The sequence below is a fragment of the Heliangelus exortis genome, chromosome 23 (genome assembly GCF_036169615.1).
Source record: "Heliangelus exortis chromosome 23, bHelExo1.hap1, whole genome shotgun sequence".
Classification (NCBI taxonomy): domain Eukaryota; kingdom Metazoa; phylum Chordata; class Aves; order Apodiformes; family Trochilidae; genus Heliangelus; species Heliangelus exortis.
This window is the reverse complement of record NC_092444.1, coordinates 5,156,202-5,176,394: the sequence shown is the minus strand read 5'-3', so window position 1 is coordinate 5,176,394 and position 20,193 is coordinate 5,156,202. Positions and strand designations below refer to the sequence as shown.

The 20,193-nt window shown below is 41.8% G+C and overlaps 1 protein-coding gene across 1 annotated transcript in view; it reads right to left on the bottom strand.

The window, feature by feature from the left end:
* Positions 1-418: 418 nt before the first annotated feature.
* The window catches only part of PEX14 (peroxisomal biogenesis factor 14), a 70,238-nt gene continuing 50,463 nt past the window's right edge, over positions 419-20,193 (bottom strand). Inside the window, exons 4-9 of the mRNA XM_071767141.1 lie at positions 16,358-16,480; positions 9,507-9,592; positions 8,215-8,317; positions 6,832-6,929; positions 4,022-4,113; positions 419-2,266 (exon numbers count right to left, since the gene is read on the bottom strand). Coding sequence (XP_071623242.1) covers positions 1,798-2,266; positions 4,022-4,113; positions 6,832-6,929; positions 8,215-8,317; positions 9,507-9,592; positions 16,358-16,480 — 971 coding nt within the window. The 3' untranslated portion in view covers positions 419-1,797. The remainder of the gene's footprint in view (positions 2,267-4,021; positions 4,114-6,831; positions 6,930-8,214; positions 8,318-9,506; positions 9,593-16,357; positions 16,481-20,193) is intronic.

Here is a 20,193-nt window from a genome sequence, read left to right as displayed (position 1 = left end):
GAGAGGCCATGGGATGCCTCACACACTGCCTTCAGCACCTCCTGCAGCTGGGGTGGGAAGGAGCAGGGTGCTGCATTCTGCACCCTGCAGAGCCTCCTTCTGGAAGGAGAGGAATGGGAATGGATGCATTTTACTCACTGGTTGATGCATCATTGCACCCTCTGCAGCACTGGAGACACTGCCATGTGGTTGGAGCTATCTATGGTGTGTCTTATGTTGCTCTTACACCATTCTTTATGCTGCCTCTTGCTGATACAACCTGGTATTGGAGCAGTCAGAAAACCAACCATAAACATCCTTCAGAAAATATTTTATAAGGACTGAATTTCTGTAATAGACCCTTTTCCCTCCCTTTACCACCCTGCATGCAGATTACTCCCCAGAATAAGAGCCACAGTAATCCAGTGACAGCCTGGTGTTAAATAGTGGTAGCTCATATTTATTACAATTATATACAATCATATTTTATATTTGAAATCTATACATGATCACACAGACGAGCACACTTGCTTGGTGAGGACAGTGAGACTCAGCTGTTACAAGAATTGCTCTAAGAGGCTCTGATGCAGTGAATAATATAATTGGACACCACCATTTTACCAGCTGAGAACACAATGTTGCAAATGAGAGGTTTCAAAATTCACTGTTTTCATTTCTGTATAGCCCCAATGGGGCAAAAAAAAAAAAAAAGGCTGGACTGGGCAAGAAGGGCCAGTGGTGTACCTCAGAGCTGGAACTGTTCTCTCTTCTGTAATGTCTGCTCTGCTGAAGCAGGTGCCTGTCATAGAGTAGGTGCAGGTCTCAGTTAATCATTTAAGGTGGATTTTCTCCTCATTTAGGGAGAAAACCAGGCAAGAACCATTGCAAAGATTCAGAATTAACCAACTATTTCAGCATCCCATCTCATTCATTCATTCATTCAGGGCAGCTATAAATAAAATGTAACATGTCAAAAACTGATGTGAGCTCCTTGTCATTGGAGGAGGATGGGTAATAACTGGGATGACTGGGGTCAACTTCTTTTAAAGCCTTCTTTTATTGGGAGCAATCAGTAACAAAGCCACGTGTTCTCATGGATTTACTGTGGCCATGAAACCCAGACTTGGTCCCTAGCAAGAGGCCACCTTGATGAGTCAAAGCATGTGGGGTGGGAATAGTGTTCTTTGGACCCCACAGAAGTTTAGTGTTTTTTTGATGCTAGGTAGTTTCAGGAATTTGAGGCTTGGCTTAAGGCTTGGAAGAGCCAAGACTGAGATCTGGTGAGGAATTCAGGGTTAAAACATTCTCTTTTTTTGGCAACAGGCTATCAAGTAGTTTGAAAAACAAAACTGAGGGAAACAAAACTTATTTTTGGGAAACAGCAAGCTGGTTTGGGCCTTATGTGGGGATTAAAGGCTTGTGAAATCAAAGAGCTCGGGACAGATTCATTTCAGAAATTGGAGAGAGGGCCACTAGGATTCAGCAAAGAGGCTGACTTTCAGGAGATGGTGTTTCTGTAAGAGGACTTATTCTGTGGCTGTGGTGCATGGTAAGGCGATTGGTCTTCCAGTCTAGGCAGTGACCCCAGCTCATGGGAGGAGGTGGGTCTGGGAGGGGAGAAGCAGCCACTGCAACACTGCAAAGCCCTGGGGTGGAACAGGGCCCACCTTGTTCACTGGGCAATCATGACTCTACTCAAGGTCAATCATGGGAGAATCACTGCAGGGGATGGTGGCACTTCTCTCCACAAAATGGGAGAGGCACCAGGGACAGTGCAGAAGGCTAGGGAAGATGTACAGCAGCAGAAGCCAGAGTGCCTTAGTCAATCTCATTTTCGTTGCTGGCCCCTTCAGGTCTTCTTAGCTTTTCCACTTGCTCATTAATCTGACCATCCCCTCCTCGCCGGTCCTCAGTCTGGACACCTAGACATTCCTCCTCATCCACGTGGCTAACATCATCATCCTCCTCATCATCCTCTTCCTCCTCTTCATTCCTTTTGGTTTCTCTTTTCTCCTCCTCCCCCTGCACCTCCATCCTCACTTGGCTCGTGACATCAATCACTGCCTTGCTGCTCTCCTCTGTGCTCAGCAGGTGACAGGTGACCTTTGAGCCCTCAGGGCTGTGGTTCTCCTTGACTGGTGAGGAGGTGGTGGACTCGTTGCTGACAGGTGAGATGTCACTGCTGCTGTTATGGTTGGCAACAACAGGGTTGGAGGGTGAGCTTGGCTTCACTGGGATCTGCCACGATGGGATCTTAGGAGCTGAAGGGGAGGGAGGGAATTGCCTCCTTGGGGGAGGGGAAGAGGGGAAGAAAAGGAGAGAAAGGGGCTTTTAGTAAAAATACTGTGGAGTTATCATCAGAGAGAATGGTATTTGCACTGGGGAAGGCATGGAAAGCAGGACTGAAACTGCAAGTTTCCTTTGTCATAAATGAACAAAACCAAGGCCACTTCACTTCTTCAGAGAGAATCTCAAAGTGCTTTACAAGCACCCAGTAACTGAGCCTGCACACCAGGAAAGAATCACAGCTGGGCAAAGTAAAGCACTAAGGTGATCTGGTTTGGCTGATTTCACAGAGTAAGCTACACTCAGGAATGCTGCCTGTGGAAACACATGAATGTCCCTTTATAAAACAATCACTAATTAACTGGTAAAGAAAATTCCCACCGGAGCAAGAAGTCAGACACACCAGGTCCTTGTGCTTGTGCCAAGGAATTTCAACACCTGGCTCTCACCTCCACTGTGATACACAGCCCTTGCGTGCTGGCTCATTACAATCCAGAGCCTATCTCTTGGTCCCAGCATGCACTTTACATGTTTGGGCCAGGTCCTGGATGCCACAAACTGGGTTAGCTTCTCTGTCTGGGATGGAGTCATACCAGCTTGCACCAGCTGAGAGCTGCCTGCTCTGTCCTGAGTCCTTTCCAGGTGGGCTTTGAGGATTTGGTAGTGGCAGGTGAGTGCCCAGCCCTAATAGGAGACTCCAAGTAGCAAAAAGGACAAATATAAATGCAGGGGGGAGCCGTGGTGCCCTCAGAATACCATCTGTCATGAACAGCAATGAAAAAAAGTATGGTAGTGATGCTGGTATGACCCAGATTAACAGACAGTAACTTAGTTTGTGTCCTCAATCCTCCAAAGCTTTCACTGTGACTCCTGGGAGGAATGGGAGATGTAGTGACAATTTTAAAAGATATTAAAGCCAATACACTTTTCAGACTTCTGAAAAGCCCACTTGCTGAGATCCAGAACATGTCTAGTCCAACCTTAGGCTGATCTTTGAAGTTCATCTCTTACGAAACAGATGATTTGAGAAGACTTCATTACAAGTAGGAGTAAAGAGAGCCATATCAGAGTGAAAGGATCAATAGCTGAAAAGCTACATAAAACTCTTAAGTAATGTACTTGGAAAAAAAGAATCTCCTCAAGAACTGAGATCTGATCCCTGTTCTTATGACTGTTCCACAGGCTGGGATTTCTATCAGTTCATTTCAGACATTTGCTACATTATAAGAGAGCAAGGTAGAGAGAAGCAGGCTCAGCTGAAGTGCTTCTCCTTGACTTGTGAGGAGGTGGTGGACTGAAGTGCAATTCTTTTCATCCTGGTTATGCCCCAACCATGAACAGGTCTGCTGAACTGTGGCTAGAACTGACTCTTCATGTGCCAGAATGCAGGTGCAGATGCAGTCAGCATCTCAAACTAGGTGAGAGGCATCCTGACTGCTGTGAATGGCCAGAGTTCCTCTATCATAAACTAAAAGGAAAAAATCTCATTAATTACCCAAAGCACTCTGTGATTTAAGACAAGTTTGAAAAGCATTTTGAGACTTGCAAATAGAAAGTGATAGTGGAGTGTAAAGTGATGTTATTAAAATAGCAATAACAGGATATAGAGCTGGTTCCTGCTAGAAATGTCTTTCCTCTCCATGACTGAGAGAATCCCAGACAGCAACCCTTTCCCCACACAATAATCTGCTCATCCTTCCTTCCTTCCATCCATCCATCCATCCATCCATCCATCCATCCATCCATCCATCCATACCGGTTTAGGAGAAGGCCTTTTAATGAGTAGATCTCAGATTTCAATTCATTAATATTCTGTGACTCCAGAATCCAGTTGGTGGAAGTTGTGGCCTAGAACATGAAAAAGAAGACATAAAGATCAAATGATTTGCCACTGATCAAATGAACAATTTCTAAAGAAGAACTGGAACTTGGATGCTGAAAGGCAGTGGGCATTGCACTGAATCAGCTCCTTTGCTCTGTGACTGCACTTAGATGAGGCACCAGATTCAAACATATATTAACAAAACATTTGTTCATTTCTCCTAAATCATGAAACAAAGAACCAATTATCTGCAGCCAGTGGTGTTTAGAGGTGGGCTGATAAATAAGTCTGAAAATTGCAAACTAGATCCCTACTAGAATCAAAGCTATGCTTGGGTTGCCAGACTGTATCTCTAGGAAGCAGCAGGACTAGGCTCTGTCTTTTGGCTATTTCAAGGCAATGAATGCAATTTGGTGGGGAAAGATGCTAAAGAACTCATGGAAGCTTTTGCCAGCACTGCATCAGATTTGCTATGGGATATGAGGAAGAAATTAGAGTATGCTGACAACTGAGGAGACCATGCTGCAGATAATACTTTTGGTAATCTCTTTATTTTAACTCTTTTGGGAACTTGTGAAATGGAAGGAACATTCTGAAAGACAGATCATGGCTTACAGTTACCCTACCCTATCACCCTAGCAACTCCTGCAGTGATGGGCTGAGTATGAGACCAAAGAACACTCACATCTAGCACTTGCCATAGTAATTCCTGCTAAAAGCCATTAGAACTGAACCCATTTGTGAGCATCACTCCAGAAATACTCCTAATAAATCCCCTGACAAAGAAAACCAGGGCTGGAATAACACAAAACTCCTCCTCAGCAGTTCCTACTAGATATAGCCAGGACTGGTTGTTCCTCCTTTTTCTTGAAACAGAATTTGGCCAGTGCTGAGTAACCCTGGACACCTTCACAGCCAGCACTCCTCACAGTGACTTCTGGGCTGTGAACCCAGTGAGCTGGGAGAGGCTCAGCCTGTAGTAGCTGTGATATACACAGATGCCTTCCCTTGGGATTCACACTCCCAGCCCTCAGACAGCAAGAATCCAGGAGCCACTGTTCTGGCTTTCCAAGACCTTGAAAGCTACAGCAGCACATTAACAAGGGAGTGATTTCCACTCACTGGCCTGCAAAGGACTCAGATTTCCAAAACACATATGGTGCCAGATGCCTTGGATTTAGAAATAAAATCTGACATCTGGGGCTTTTTAGCCAGTCTCTTTAAAAAACAGTTGTAGAAAACTCAGGCCTTGAATTTTTATGTACGTTTTTTAATTACTTAAAGTCCCTCTTTTTAATTTTTTACAGCATGCCAGTAGGAGTTTGAAAAGCAGATATAAAAACTTACATTACAGCTGAGAAAACACAGCTTTTATTCTTTGGTTTGTGGGGTTGCCCAAGTTTTTCTTTGTACACATGAGGTTTAGATATCATAACAATGTGTGCTACCATTTCAGTGCAGGGGGTAGAGAAGGGGGAGGAAAAACTTCTTTAAGACTAAACCACCAAGACTCTTATGCCCTTTTTCCTTCTTAAAGCTCAACATGTGGTCTTAATCTTAACACTTAAGACCTGAAAACAGTTTTCCAATTTCCGGACTGGCTCCAGGCCACTGACAGGCCACAGTTCCCAAGGAAAATTGAAGTGGAGTGTTGTGACCATAAACTGGCTTTCATGGTTGGGTTTACAGCTGTGCCACTGAGGGATTCCTACTGTACAGTGTGCACACCACAGATCAGCTGTGGGCTACAAGTTACACACCATCAAAGTGTTTGTACCACATTAGAGTACAGGTAAGGGGAGAAGACAACTGTTCATGCTACAGGTAACAGGCTGTAAGCATTGTCTAAAGGATTTCATAGTAAAAGAAAAAATCTCTTTATGTACAGAGAATCCTGGGCTCACAAACGATCAAGTTTGTCAGTGAAATGAAGACTTCATCTCTATATGACTGGTTCAAACCCACCCCACCTTACTGGCTGGCATGGCTGCAATGTACTTTAGAGATGTAAAGTGCTAATTGTCATTGCCAGAAAGAAAATAAATTTTGCTTAAAAATGGTTACCTATAGCCACAATGAAACAAACAAGTTAGAACTGGTGGGTTTATGGCCAGTGTCAAGTCAGGAGCCATAGGGAATGGGCCCCTGTATGTGACTTATCTAACTGTGATGGGGTCACCTTTTAGACCAAAATCACTGAAACAAGAAACCAAGCAATAAGAATGTTCAGCTATTACCTGGCTTGGATCTGAACAAGTGACTTGTAACACAGTACTTCAAGTGTGTGCCTGGCTGCACAAGATCAAGTCATTGTTTTGAGAATATACAAGGGTACAGAAGAAATGTAAACATGTAAAATCCCATAATACACACAGATAAAACCTCCACACAACTGGCTTTTTACCTCTTTTGCTCAGTGGACTAACAGTACAATTACTTCTTCTCAAATGCAATGCATAAGGTACAGAGCTGAGAACAAGTTTGAGGACTCAGACATCCAGGCTGCAAAGGTACCCAGCAAAGCCCTCTCAGAAGTTACATATATTTTGTTGAGTACCCAATTACTATCCAGTGCTTTAAACAGCCTATGGAGAAGCCAGATGCAGAGAAACTGGATGGGGATAAGACAGAGCTGAAGGCTGAACTGTGAACCTAAGGAGGTGCTTCCCATGCCCACAAAAGAAGCCATGCATATTCAAAAGAAGGTGGTGATGTTCTGAAGGTGAAGATTTGGAAGTGGATACCTTAGAAGCAGCCAGTTCTTGGGTAAGATCCTGGATTTTCTGTTGTTGCTGAATTAGCAGCTCCTGGACAGCTGCTAAAGTTGTCTGTAATTGAGTCACTGTGAAGGAAAAAGCCAGAGAGTGTTAAACTGAGATACATGCACACAGACACACACACACACACACACACACACACACACACACACGTCCTTCCTGCTGTCTAGCTACAAAGATGCCTCTATTCCTACTCTATTCCTACTATATTTAATTTATCTACACCCGCCTGCTCACTTTAATCCACATGATTTATCTGCACTATGGGTAATCTACCTGCACTGCATCTAACCTCCAGTATTTCTAGTTTATCTTTTCATTGTATAGATGTCTATAGCCCACAGTATATCCGTCCAAAACCTCTCCCTTCTAATTATATTGGTTTATGATTTGTACATCTCCCTGAACTTATACAGTGTTTGTATCATTTATCTATCCTGGGCCTCATGCAGGCAAACACTGGGGCTAGCTCCAGTCTGGGAAGGGGCTGTTCTCAGGACTGACCTTAGGGTATCATGAGAAATGAAAGATGCTTTTCTTCTCACCCTTCACTAAAAAGTGTAATTAGCATCCTCCCACTTTCAACCCACCAGCTCCTTCAATCCTAACATCTTTAACAAAACTTCTTCCATCCCACCAACTGAATATAATTTGTGCTTTTCCCCTTTTATTTCAAAAGAACACCCTGTATTACCCTCCTACACCCCAGCAAACACTAAAGAACTTCTGCTGGACTCCAACTCCGGCTGTAGGACAACTTCTTGTACTTTAGTACTTTATCCAAAGCTTCTTGGCAGTAAACAAGCTGATAAAATAAAATTAAAATCTCTTTTGGTGTGACAGGTAACAGCCAATCCAGACCATCAGTAAGGCACGTGGTAATGAACAGACACCCCATAGAGTCAATAACAGAGTAGGTGGGCAAGGTCAGGGAGGCACAGTAATTACAGACTCTCCTGACCCTTCCTCGGGTTTTCAGATGGAAAGTGAGGGGAACCCACCAAAAAAATAAAAGCCCCTGAAAACATCAGAGAAGCAGAAATTAAAAATGAACTTTACAGCCCTCCGAAAGGCTGTCATTTTATTCCCCTTATTAATATTCTGAGGTTGGGAGCCTTTCCGTAAAAACATAATTAATTGAGGCCGCGCCGACAGTAAACAAGCAATTTCAAATTAAACCGAAATGACGGCGGCTTCATTTGCAAATGTGAACAGATTCTCAGAGCAGATAAATGAAGTCACCACATAAAGTGGAGATGGAGGGAAAGAAAAGAGTGGGGGTCTTGGCAGAATGGAGGACACAGGGAGAACGGCTCTGAGGGATGACTTGATGGAGTCATTAATCTTTACCTGTCTGTGTCACGCTGCCACTCATCTCGGAGATGTTGGACTCGATCCTCTGAAGTTGCTTCCTGTCTTCTTTGCCTCCCATGATGAGAGGAAGCAGGTATTTCTGCAAGGAGTACAGAAACTTTTTTAGGAAATGGGGATATGCACAGCATTCTTTCTAATCTACCTGAAACGCCCTCAAAGTCCACCAGCCAAACCCCAGCCTTTATCACAGAGCCAATGATCATTTACACACTTGGCTGTGAAATGATATTGTACCCACAGTAGTGCTGAAGGGAATATGGGAGTTCTGTGGTTACATTTTTTGGGGTACTAAAACCAGTTCCTGACTGCATTTCAGGTTTCCTGGGACAGCTCTCAGTCCAGAGAAACATCTGAGTAGAGATCTGAGAAACAGTATTTCAGACAGACAGACAATTTCAGATCTTACACTCTCAAATATGAACGCATTCATACAAGGTAAGAAATGCAGAAGTGGGAAGAAGAGGGGAAAAAGGCCCTGGAAAGGCCAGAGGATGAACAAGGCAGGGATTGAGAGGTATGATCAAATATTTTGGCAGTGGGAGGGTTACTGTTTGCAGAAGGAAAAGCAGAGATCTGGAGCACAAGGAAGAGAAATAAGGAACCAAGACTAAAGGGAGTAAGAACCAAGGTTTTATTTGTAAAACAGATTTTACTAAACAAGGCAATAATTGTTAATTAAAGAACAAGCATGAAAACCATCAACTTCTCATTAAGTGTTCATCTCTGTCCCTTTTAAAAATAACACACAGCTTCCACTGAACCAAAGCTCTTTATACTCTGCTGTGTTGACCTGAACCACTTATGTCTTTCTGTGCAGCCACAGAATATGATTGTTTACCAAAGACATTTTCTAATGTCACCACATTGCTGGAAAGCAAATACAGAGGGAAAGGATACATTCAATTGGAGAAATTAGACACAAGGAAGAAGAAGGGGCTGCTATCCCTACAATGCACAAGCAGACACACGCTTGCTCTCCCTTCTTCTGAGCACACTGGAGTTCTACTACAGGACACATGGCAGACCTGGAAATCAGCACCAATGTTCTGATTGGTGAAATACTTTTTTTCTACCAATGGTGCAGGATCACCAGTGGACAAATTGTAGACTGGGGCATTTTCATGTTGTGTTGCTCAAATCTGCTGATGGCAGTGGCAGTAAGAATACAGATGCTTCACTAACTTAGAACCAACATGATCATTTTGACACACAGCAGGATAACATCATCCTCTCTGAGTACAGGGTAAGAGTAGGGAGAGAGGCATTACCTTGTAGAGCTGGTGGAATCCAAAGGCAATTCCTGCCATGATGATAGCCAAAGCACCATAATCTCGCCATCTGGAGCCAGGTGGACCTAAAGGCCAAAAATCAAGAAAAAGTCACAGTCAGAACTACAGGTGAGAGAAAAGAGCAATGAATTATGTCAGTTCTGCTGCTACTTAGCAGGCAGGGATTTACTGAGCAGGGGCTATTAAGGTGCTGGTGGTCCCTCAGGTACAGCATAAAGGCTACTGGCCCGAGGACACTGAAACAGCTGTTGGGACCTCAAGCATTGACACTGGCACTGAGCAAGGTGCCAACAGGCAATCACAACAGAAATTAAAGAAGTTGCATCAAGTGCTTTTGTCCTACTCTTTCCTTGCAGAGGGCACTTATCTGATAGGACAAGGGGTAATGGGTGTAAATTGGAGCATAGGAGGTTCAAGTTGAATATCAGAAAAAATTTTTTTACTGTAAGGGTGACAGAGCCCTGGAACAGGCTGCCCAGGGGGGTTGTGGAGTCTCCTTCACTGGAGACATTCAAAACCCACCTGGACACGTTCCTAGGGGATGTACTCTAGGGGGCCCTGCTCTGGCAGGGGGGGTTGGACTAGATGATCTTTCCAGGTCCCTTCCAACCCCTAGGATTCTATGATTCTATGATTCTATGATGATTCTGAAACCTCTAATGTGTAACTGTGGTGTTAGTGCTGGCTAAGGTTATCTCACTGCTTCAACAACAGTTTTTCTTGACTAGCATAATTTTTGAAAATGGGGAAAGAGTCAGAGACACAGAAGAGTGCAGAAAAAAGAGAAAGAAGATAAATAAGAAGCATAAGAAGATAAATAAGGGCAACAAATGGCTTTATGAACACTGTGTCAGCAATAATGGACAATTTCAATAAGGAAAGATCCAGTGTCTTTCAAGCCTGAATTATGAATAGGGACCAAAGCACACAAACAGCAGAGAGAAAACATGCAATGAAATACCTACAGAAAAAGGTAAAGAAGTAGATAAAAGCTTGAGATATTTAACACACAATCCTGTACAGAAGCTTAGAAACTTCACAGAGCAAGGCAAAGATATGGGATGTTCTGCTCCTTCAAGCAGAATCAGAAGACACCTGTAGTTTTCCACCAGCTTTATCCTTTCACCTCCCTCGCAGCTCCCTACAAGAATCTTGTACTGCCCCCGGTTTTCTTTAATAATGAAGAGGATGCAGAGTGATCTTCCCTCAAGTTCAGTGGCAGGATGTGGGCAGAGCTGATGAGGTGGAGGCCGGTGTGCAGCCTCCAAACAGACAGATCCAAATCTGCATGTCACCTACAAGGTCTCAGAAATGCATTCTCTTCTCCAGAATTTCTATTTAGGCTTTCAAAGGGAGGTTTGACTGGCTGAAAAGGTTGGAAACTTGTCCCCTTTCTGCTGTGCTCACCTATTGCCTTTTTTCCTGTTGCTGAGATCTCCTACAGGCATTTCACTGACCCCAGCCCTCAGGCTCTGCAGCCAGGCACTGACTCTCAAATCCTGGCACTCAGAGCTTCTTGCTACGTCTTAGGATGCAGCTCCTCAAATTATCCACTGGCTTGAAATCTGAACAAATTAAGGCATCTCTGTCAGAATTGGTGAATATTGTCACCAGCAGTATTTTGGGCTGCTGCAGTTGCAGTTTTGGAGCTTAGGCACCTGATCAAATTATCATAACTTTTTAACTTAATGAGTTAACACACATCAGCTAAGCAGCAGTAACTGGCTGTGTACATGTCAGGATTTAAAATGATCTCTGGGTAATCTTGCTGCAAACCCCAGGCATCCATCCCACTTTCTCCTCCTTACTCTGCTCCCACTGTTCTCTGAAGTCCAATTGTCCAATCCACAGGAAAATGCCCTATGACAACACAACTCATTCCAGGCTGAGCTGCCTGTTGCAAAGGGTTAAAGAATCTCAGAGGGTCTGGACAGGATCCAGCTGTCTCCTGTCCATGGCAGTCCTTGCCTGTTTGTCCCTAAAGCTGGGTTACCTCTGAGAAGAAAGGAGACACACCTGTAGGACCCTGCCTGCTTTGCCCCTTCACCTCACTCATCTCTTCTTCCATTCCTGTAATGCTTGAGCTAAGAACATTTTATTGCCCCCTGGTTTTCATTATTAATGAAAAGGGACCAGAATGATCTTTCCTAAAGTTCAGAGAGTCTATAAAGAGAAGAAGCTGAAATGCCATTTTACTCGTTTTGGAGATGTGTGAAATAATTCTGTCTTGTGGCAAAAAAAAGTGAGGGGGATGGAGAGGAAAAGTGAGGGATGCAGTAAAGGCTCTGCATTGACCACATCAACTTTACAATGTTACGAAGAATGTCACAGCTCTGCCTAAAATCCAGTCTTCCTTTTTCTCTGCAATACTCTAAAATGTGCAGTGGAGAGGGCTTAGAAGTTCCTCAGCTGTAACCACAGTAGTCCCACTGACTTCTTTGCATACTCCCAGTTTCCCCACTCATAGAACTAAAATAAAATGCAGAGAAAGTGAAAAAGCACTAATAACCCAGTTACTCTTCAGTTTAAACTCTGGGGAAGTAACAAAATATTCTACGTCTGAGATCCTCTAAAAGCAAACAGAAGGGACCCAGACATCTTCTCCAACTCTATTTCTCCAACTCTAGAGGCTATTTTTTAGTTTATTTACTTTTCACAGCAGCATCTGTAAATTGCACATCCAAAGTAAACAGTTGCTATTTTTCAGATCCCCATTTATCTCAGAATTAACATTCTTGCCATTAGTTAATTGGGCCTTGCTCATCCAAGTAAGGTCAGCCTCACTAGTATCTGTGTTACAACTGAGGCTGGAAGAGATGATTTTGGTAAATCAAACACTGAATGCATGGAAGGGAGGTGGGGAAGAAAACACTGTTTGGATTCTAGTTACCATTTTTAACTGTAAGAGAAATCAGTCTCTATTCTACAGCCTTGCACATAATGAAAATACAGAGGTGAGAGGAGAACATCCAAATGGAAAGAAAAAGGTGTCACTGGAGCAGGTGTAAAATCTGCACAAAATCCCATAAATGGAGACCACAAATGGGGGGAAGAACCCAGACAACACCTGGGTGATAACCATGCAGCTTTACACATCCAGCACAGAAACTCCCCTAAGTTTGCTTGTAATTATAAGGGTTAGAAAGGTAAAAAAATATATAAACCCGATTAATCATTTAAATATTTAAAGTCACATTCTTGTCCTCAGTGCTGGATTAGTCTATTTCATAACTCCAACAGCAGACAGCCCTGTTTTTTTACTGGGGGTTCATTTTAGAGCATGTTTAAACTAGTCAGATTGAGTGATGCTTCCAGCAACTAATCGCATGTCAAATAAAAGATATTTTATGTAATAAATTACTGCTACAAGTAATTCAAATGTCATTTATCAGTTTTATTATCAGTCAGGCAAAGTCTTGTTTCTCTATATTAATCAAATTCAAGCTTTTTTTAAGCTTTTTTTTTTTTTAAGCAGTTTTGACACCTCTTGGCAAAAGTGCAAACAGGAGGGAAGGAATCACTCCTCCAGAACAGGAGGAGAAATAGTAGAGATAGTATTAAACTAAAGTACAGTGTCTAGAAACTTAGCTGAATTCTTGCCTCTTCCTCCAAAAAGTTAATATTTCTCTTAAACCAACCCCAGGAGGAGTTCAGCATACTAAGCTGCTCTGGAGGTTTACAGATACACATGTTTCTCATCAACTCTGAAAGAATAAGGAAGGATTTATATAGGTAACAGCTACTCCCAACAAAACATTGGAAGATTAGGTAATACCTACAGTGGCAGTTCAGTTTGTACAAAAGGGATAATCATTTATTTCCTGCAACTTTAACAATTACAACAGTTGACAACAGTCAGAGATCAAGCAAATAAAATCAAAGGTGTGAACAGGATTTCTTGCTCTGACTCACAAGAATGGACATCTAAGGCTGGAGCTGCTGGCAAAGGTCACCAACTCAGCTGTTTGCCCATTACCTACTAAATAACCTCTTGAGATGGTTCTGCAGCCATCCTGGATTTCTGTACTCATAAGAGTTTGAACATAATCTGAAAACATGAAGCAGCAACAGCTTGTGAGGAATGGGGGCAGGGACAAATGATGTTTCTCAAGACACTTTTTAAGCACAATACTCCCCTCAACCATTTCTCCTTTTTGGTCTGCGGGGGATAATTCTTTCTCTTTAGTTTTGCAATTCTGTGTAGAGGTGTCAGAACTACTAAAAAAAAAAAAAACCAAAATATCAAAGTGGTTCAGTCTTCAAGACCTAAACTCCAGGTTTCTTGCTTCACAAGAAAGTCATGTCTTCTTTGGAGAAGACAAATATAGCTCATAATCTTTTTCAATATAAGCTCTTCCAAAAAAAGCTGTTCCCACCAACGAGTCAACTTAAAAGATTCAGCAGTCTACCTACTATCATTTGTCCTCAGATATACTTTGAACTTCAAACCTTGGGGCATTCCATGTCATGAATACTCTCAGAGATAAGCATAACAGATAAACAGAAAAAGTAGTATCTCCCTCTGTACGTGTCAACCCCTGACAAATCTGTGAAAGATAAGTTGACTATCACAGAAAAACCTGTCCTGGAACAGATTTGCACTAATTCAGAAATGTTCAGTACAGGATTAGCATCCAACTGATCTAACAATGTACAGCATGCAAGGCAATATAAAAAGCACTGAGCCACTGCACAGTCTCATCCATCAGCTCTACAGAAATTCACATATTCTTTTTGCATTTCTGATAGGATGGAAAGCACTTAAGAGTAAGGCACAAAGATGTTCCCATCATTAACAACACAATTACTGCACCAGTCAGGAACTAGAATGGGGTGCAGATGACACCTAATCAAAACAAATACTTTGGTCAAATGAACACAATGGATATTTAGCTATTTTTTCTTTTTATACAGACATTTAAAGGTTAAGCTTAAACAGAAGGCCTACAGGTAATTGCTGGAGAAGGGAGGAACAGTATCTCATTAGCCTATTGTCATGATTTCCCCCATTTTGGGGGTTGCTAGAAAAGACTGGCTCACAGGTAAAAGCTTTTGGTCCATGTGATTTACAAAGCAGCAATCTGATCATACAGCTAGAGCACCAGTTCACACATACAACCCCTACAAAAGCTTGATTTTGGTGGTATTTTTATTCACCTTTGGCTTTTGAGCAGTGCAGAATGATACTTTCAGACTTGTCTTTGGAGCTGTTACTGGGACCACTTTGATATTTAAATATTAGTTAAGATTCTTACATAGTAAGAAGAAATTGGTTGCTGGTGCTCTGTGGAAAATCAAATTAGTACAAGGGAAAACAACCTTTTTTAGACAAAGCTGCAAGGCTTAACAGTGATGACAGGGTTTTTCCAGTTGGAATTGCATACTTCTTTCCTGCCCTACTCATATTAGTGGAAAACTATAAAATAAGGGAAGATTAACTCTTCCAATATCAGTTTGTGGTTAGAGCTGAATGATACACTAAGAGGTATCTGGCACTGTTTCTTCAGCAAGGGAGCAGATTTTGCTTTTCTGGCATTTTCTGTGAACTATGGCAGACAGGTATTAGCCCAGAGAGCAGAACTCAGTCCTGGAGTACACAGCACACCCAATACAACAGTCAAAAATATTCCAGTTCTGAGCCCAACTCCATCAAAATGTTTTTCTTCCAAAATCACCAAACCAGAGTATTTAAAAACTCAGTATTGTCTCTAGCACTAGAAAAACTATGCTACAAATTAATAAACAGAGCCCTAAGTGGACTGTTACAGCAGTCACTAACTGACCTAGAGGTGTTCAGAAGCAGTAGCAAAATCCTTAATACTTGGCAGGTAAATGAAGTGCTTTTCAAACTGCCAGACACACATGTGAGCTGAACAGCTTCTTTTGATGGATTTTTAATGGTGTGTACTTTGGTTTTTATTGTTTGGAGCTTAGATACTTTTTTGTGAGGTTTGTTTTAAAATGCAAATATATATGTAAATTTTGAGTCTACACAGATTATGTTGGGACTTTAAAAATTCTTTGGGAATACATTTTGTACATGAAATCATACAATCATAATCTCACAGTCTGGACAGAATTTCTGCTGGCACCCCTCAGACTATTTAAGATTGAAGAGAGAAAGCTTATTAAAATTAAGGAACCTTATTAACTGTTTATTATTATTTATAACTTGACAACACTCTTAAAACTCAGGGAGCTGGACTCAACTATGCTTATGGGTCCCTTCCAACTGAAGATATTCATTCTATGATTCTATAAACTATCAGGTTGCTTGGCTTGTTAAGAAAATCAGTTCTCTAATTAAAACACAGAACTTTAGGATGATGTCCAACAGTTTATTGAACCAAGTCCACTACTGCAATAAGTTAAGATGTAAGTGTTGCACTTTTACAGCACCTTCTGTCCAAGAATATATCAGCTCTATTACATATTAATGATCTAAATATTAGAAGTCCCTACTGCTGAAGGTAAGCTTTAGAATGGAAGACTGAGTCCTATGTTAGCCAAATGCATTTCTCAAGTCCTTGCAGTGGTCAGAATCTAATTTTATTGACTATAACCTTGAGGTCAAAAGGTATCATGGGCTACTACATGTGATGTTTGCTTGCAGATGATGATCATTTATTTCACAATTTCCCTTGTTCATACCTTGTCAGAGGCACCAACAGCCATGAAGTGCTCTCAAATAACATCTGGTGCCCAATTCTGACAAAAAATGTGGCATTAGTTAAACTGATATCTAGGGTCTGGTGCAGAAATCTGTGAGGTTGCTGGAGAAATCACTGCAGAAAGCAAGAGGACCAGGTGTTTTTCAAAGTGTTACTTACTATGCACCACAGGGTAAGAGGGCTGAGTTGGCACAAGCTGTGTAGAAGGACCAGGGGACTGTGGCTCATCTGTGCTTGTGCCTGACTGCTGGAAAGCCAGGTCGATTTCTTCATCTGTCAGGCCTGGGGGAGCAGAGGAAATGAAATCAGTTTAGCACCTTTACCCACTTGATGCACGCATAATTAAATTCTCAAGCCAGGCAGAACCCTTTCAAGCTGCAAAGAATTTTGGCACCGACTTGAGCAGTAATGCCTCCCCAATTTTGGATTCACTGGAATGTCTCCCTCTTTTTTTCTCTGTTGCAATTTAACCTTAAGCGACACAATATTAGCCTCAATGCTGCTTCCAAATGTGGCTCATTCAATTTCCTTAATTTATCCTTGAGTTTATTGCTGCTTTTGAAGTAGCTTTCTATTGCAATTCTCCATTCTTCCCCCGAAAAAAAGATACCATCAACTGCAAATGTGGCTCATTTTAATCTGTAATGGTGTAAAAAAAAAAAAGAGGGAAAAAAACTAACAATAATGCATGAAAACAGACAGGGAAACAAAAAACTAATTATTGGGTTAGACGACTAATTAGTCTAGATCGTTTCCGAAGACGGGAATAATTTGCTTTATTTTATGACAAATGCAGAAATAAAAAGAAAAAATCAGGACTGACTGTGATTAGTATGAATGGGACACAGAATGTAAGGAGGAAATAAAACTATAACAAAACAGATCAAAACAAGGCCAAGCCCAAACTTTCAGCTTAGCATTGCCCCGGCCTACTGCTGCATGATGAGATTGCCCCAGGGCAGCCTGGTTTTCATTTCATGCAGTGCTGTAGTAACACTGCACACATGGTACACGTTGGTGCAGTCACTCCTGCCATCAGGAAATGCCAAGGTGACCATCTGTAATTGGCCACAACATATGGAAAGGATTTGGCCAACAAGGGGGAAAAGAAAAGCAGCCAAAGGATTCACAATGACCAGCATCTGTGAAGAAGGAAGCACAGCTGGATTATTTTTTCCAACAGGAGAAAACATCCTCTAGAAAAAGAATTTAATACTCAGATGGCAACCATGATGTGGGGCCTGGACAGCTGGGTATGATTTGTTCTGTTATTCCCCTGCACAGAAGCAGATAGAAAGCCAGTGTCACTGCTAAGAGGAACATGGGAAGTGATCATAGAATCCTAGAATCCTAGGGGTTGGAAGGGACCTCTAAAGCTCATCTAGTCCAACCCCCCCTGCCAGAGCAGGGCCCCCTAGAGTACATCCCCTAGGAACGTGTCCAGGTGGGTTTTGAATATCTCCAGTGAAGGAGACTCCACAACCCCCCTGGGCAGCCTGTTCCAGGGCTCTGTCACCCTTACAGTAAAAAAATTTTTTCTGATGTTCAACTTGAACCTCCTATGCTCCAATTTACACCCATTACCCCTTGTCCTATCACTGGTCACCACTGATGCAGGACCTTTCCCTGGACCTGCAGTGTGTCTGCAAAAACAGTCAGAAAGGTTGGAAGGGGCAATGTGGATTTAAGGGAAGAGATTTGAAGAGGCAGCCCACTTGCTGCTCACACAATTGCTGTAGTGACTGAACAGTGAGGAAAAGGGGATGAATATGGGAGCAGTGAGAGAAAAAGGGGTAATGCTGTCTCTCCATCACCTCCTTTTGAGATCCACCAAGTATTCCTAGGAGATGAAATTCCTGAACTTAATCCCTTAGAACACTTAGGTCTCTAACATTACAGGGAGATACCATACAGAAAATGTTAGTATATGAGATCCCAGGAATTCCTGTGGGATATTGTTATACCTAATCAACAATACAGATACTGATGCACAAGTTAGGTGATTTCTCTTAACATAAAAGAATATTGCCAGTGTCAGAAACAATACCAGAAATCTGACTTTCCTGTTCTCTGGTCCTGCCATCTGTCAGAATCTCCCTTTTATTTGTGTTTGATCTATTCCTCCAACACCAAGGAACCAAACCCCCACATAACACCATGGAATGAGACTTACAGTGACAGTAATAAAAGGCATATGAACTCAGCCTGCTTTTCTAGTCACAAAAGCCATACTTATGGCCTCTAATCCATTCTAAAAAGCAAAGTCCTACCCAGAAACTTTTTTAACCAGCTGCTAATTACCCATTGTAGGTGAAAGCACAAACAGATGCCAGCACTGAAGATCACTGGCAATTATGGAATTTCATAAAGATGGAGACAACATTAGCTGCTGGCTGCAAATGTGGCTCCCACCAGAACAGGGCATGGTGATCTATTTGATGCAAAACCAGCAAATCTCATCATATGTAACACTCAGAAATGTATGGAAGTTATGCTGGATCCTTACTTTAGGAAACAATACTTACTGTTTCCTAACCATATTGCCCCTTGGATTCTCATCCAGTTGGAGAAAAAAAACCAACCTAAAATTTTTTGCTGATAAAATGCACTTCCAGGATTATTCTGGTATTGCCAACTACAGACATTCAAATATCACTCTTTCCATTAAAACCTTGCTGTGCTCTGAAGAAAAAGCTGATGTGAATGGTAGAATGATGAGAAACTTTTCACATTTGAGTTCTTGCTCTGAATGTTTGCAAAGCAGTGCAAATTGAAATTGTTATTACTTCCCTGGACTATTCTGCTTCCTTGTGAAGTGGTCTTGTTCGTGGTACTAGTGGAATTACCCAAAAGAACATCACAACTACATCTCTTCTTAATTGTCAGAGAAGACTGGGAGTGCCATCACCTTGGAACACCTTTTTATTCATCTGAATAAGATGTTTTTAAGGTCCTGTCATCTCAGCCACCAAGAATTAAGATAATAATCTCCTGAAGCTAATTCCTTAAGCATATATATATATATATGGAGTAAGTCTGCACTGCAACTACTCATCTGTGGATTCAGAAATAAAGCTGCCTTCATGGCTGTCATTTCTCACACACACTAACAAAAATGTACAAGACATTCTAAGACTGTCCTCAGGCAATTATAACTAACTCACCAAAATTCCCTTTGGACTGTTTTTTTTTTTCAGATTCACCACCTACACAGACGTGTGCACACGGTATGAGTTTTCCATGCCCCAAATTACTCAGCCTCGATATATTAATTATGTAGACAAGTGGGAATTTCTAAACAAGATCAAAGTGTCATCTGTTCCAATATCTCACTTTGCTTTATTATTATTTCTATCACCCCACTATTATATAAATAAGTGTCTATGGTCCATTAATTGTTCTCACCTAGCAGGAAGGTGGTAACCTAAAAAATAATACCACTTTACTTGGATGCAAAAACTGGAGCTTTGTGTCTAACACAACTCTCAAATAGGTGTGTCAAGAAAACCACCTAAGTTTAAAAGAAGAATTGCTTTAAATCCACTTTCCCAGCACTCTGGAAAACAGACATTTCAATTCTTCTGGAGTTTCACCAAGATCACGACCATGCAGAAAGCAAAAGGTTAAAAGGAACAATAAAAGAAACTGCCAATTGTAAGTGAATTATATTTGGCTTTGAAAGCTGAGCCACGGCTATATTATAAAAGGCATCTCTTTGCGTTGTTTACCATCACCCTGACTAATGCAGACCTTTTTTTTTGTTTTAAATAATCTCATGCAAATTAGACACACACTTCCTTCCAGTTGATTGCTATCTGCAAGGAATAATCTAACCGCAGAGGGTACTGAGCAAGGACTGAGCTGAGGAGAAGGATGCAAGGAAACTGTCTTCATAGCCCTACAGAATGCAAACCTGTTCCCTTCCCCCAACCATCCATTTCATTCCTCTACAGCACCACAGCAATTGCAAAGAATTAGTCATAATTTTCAGAAAG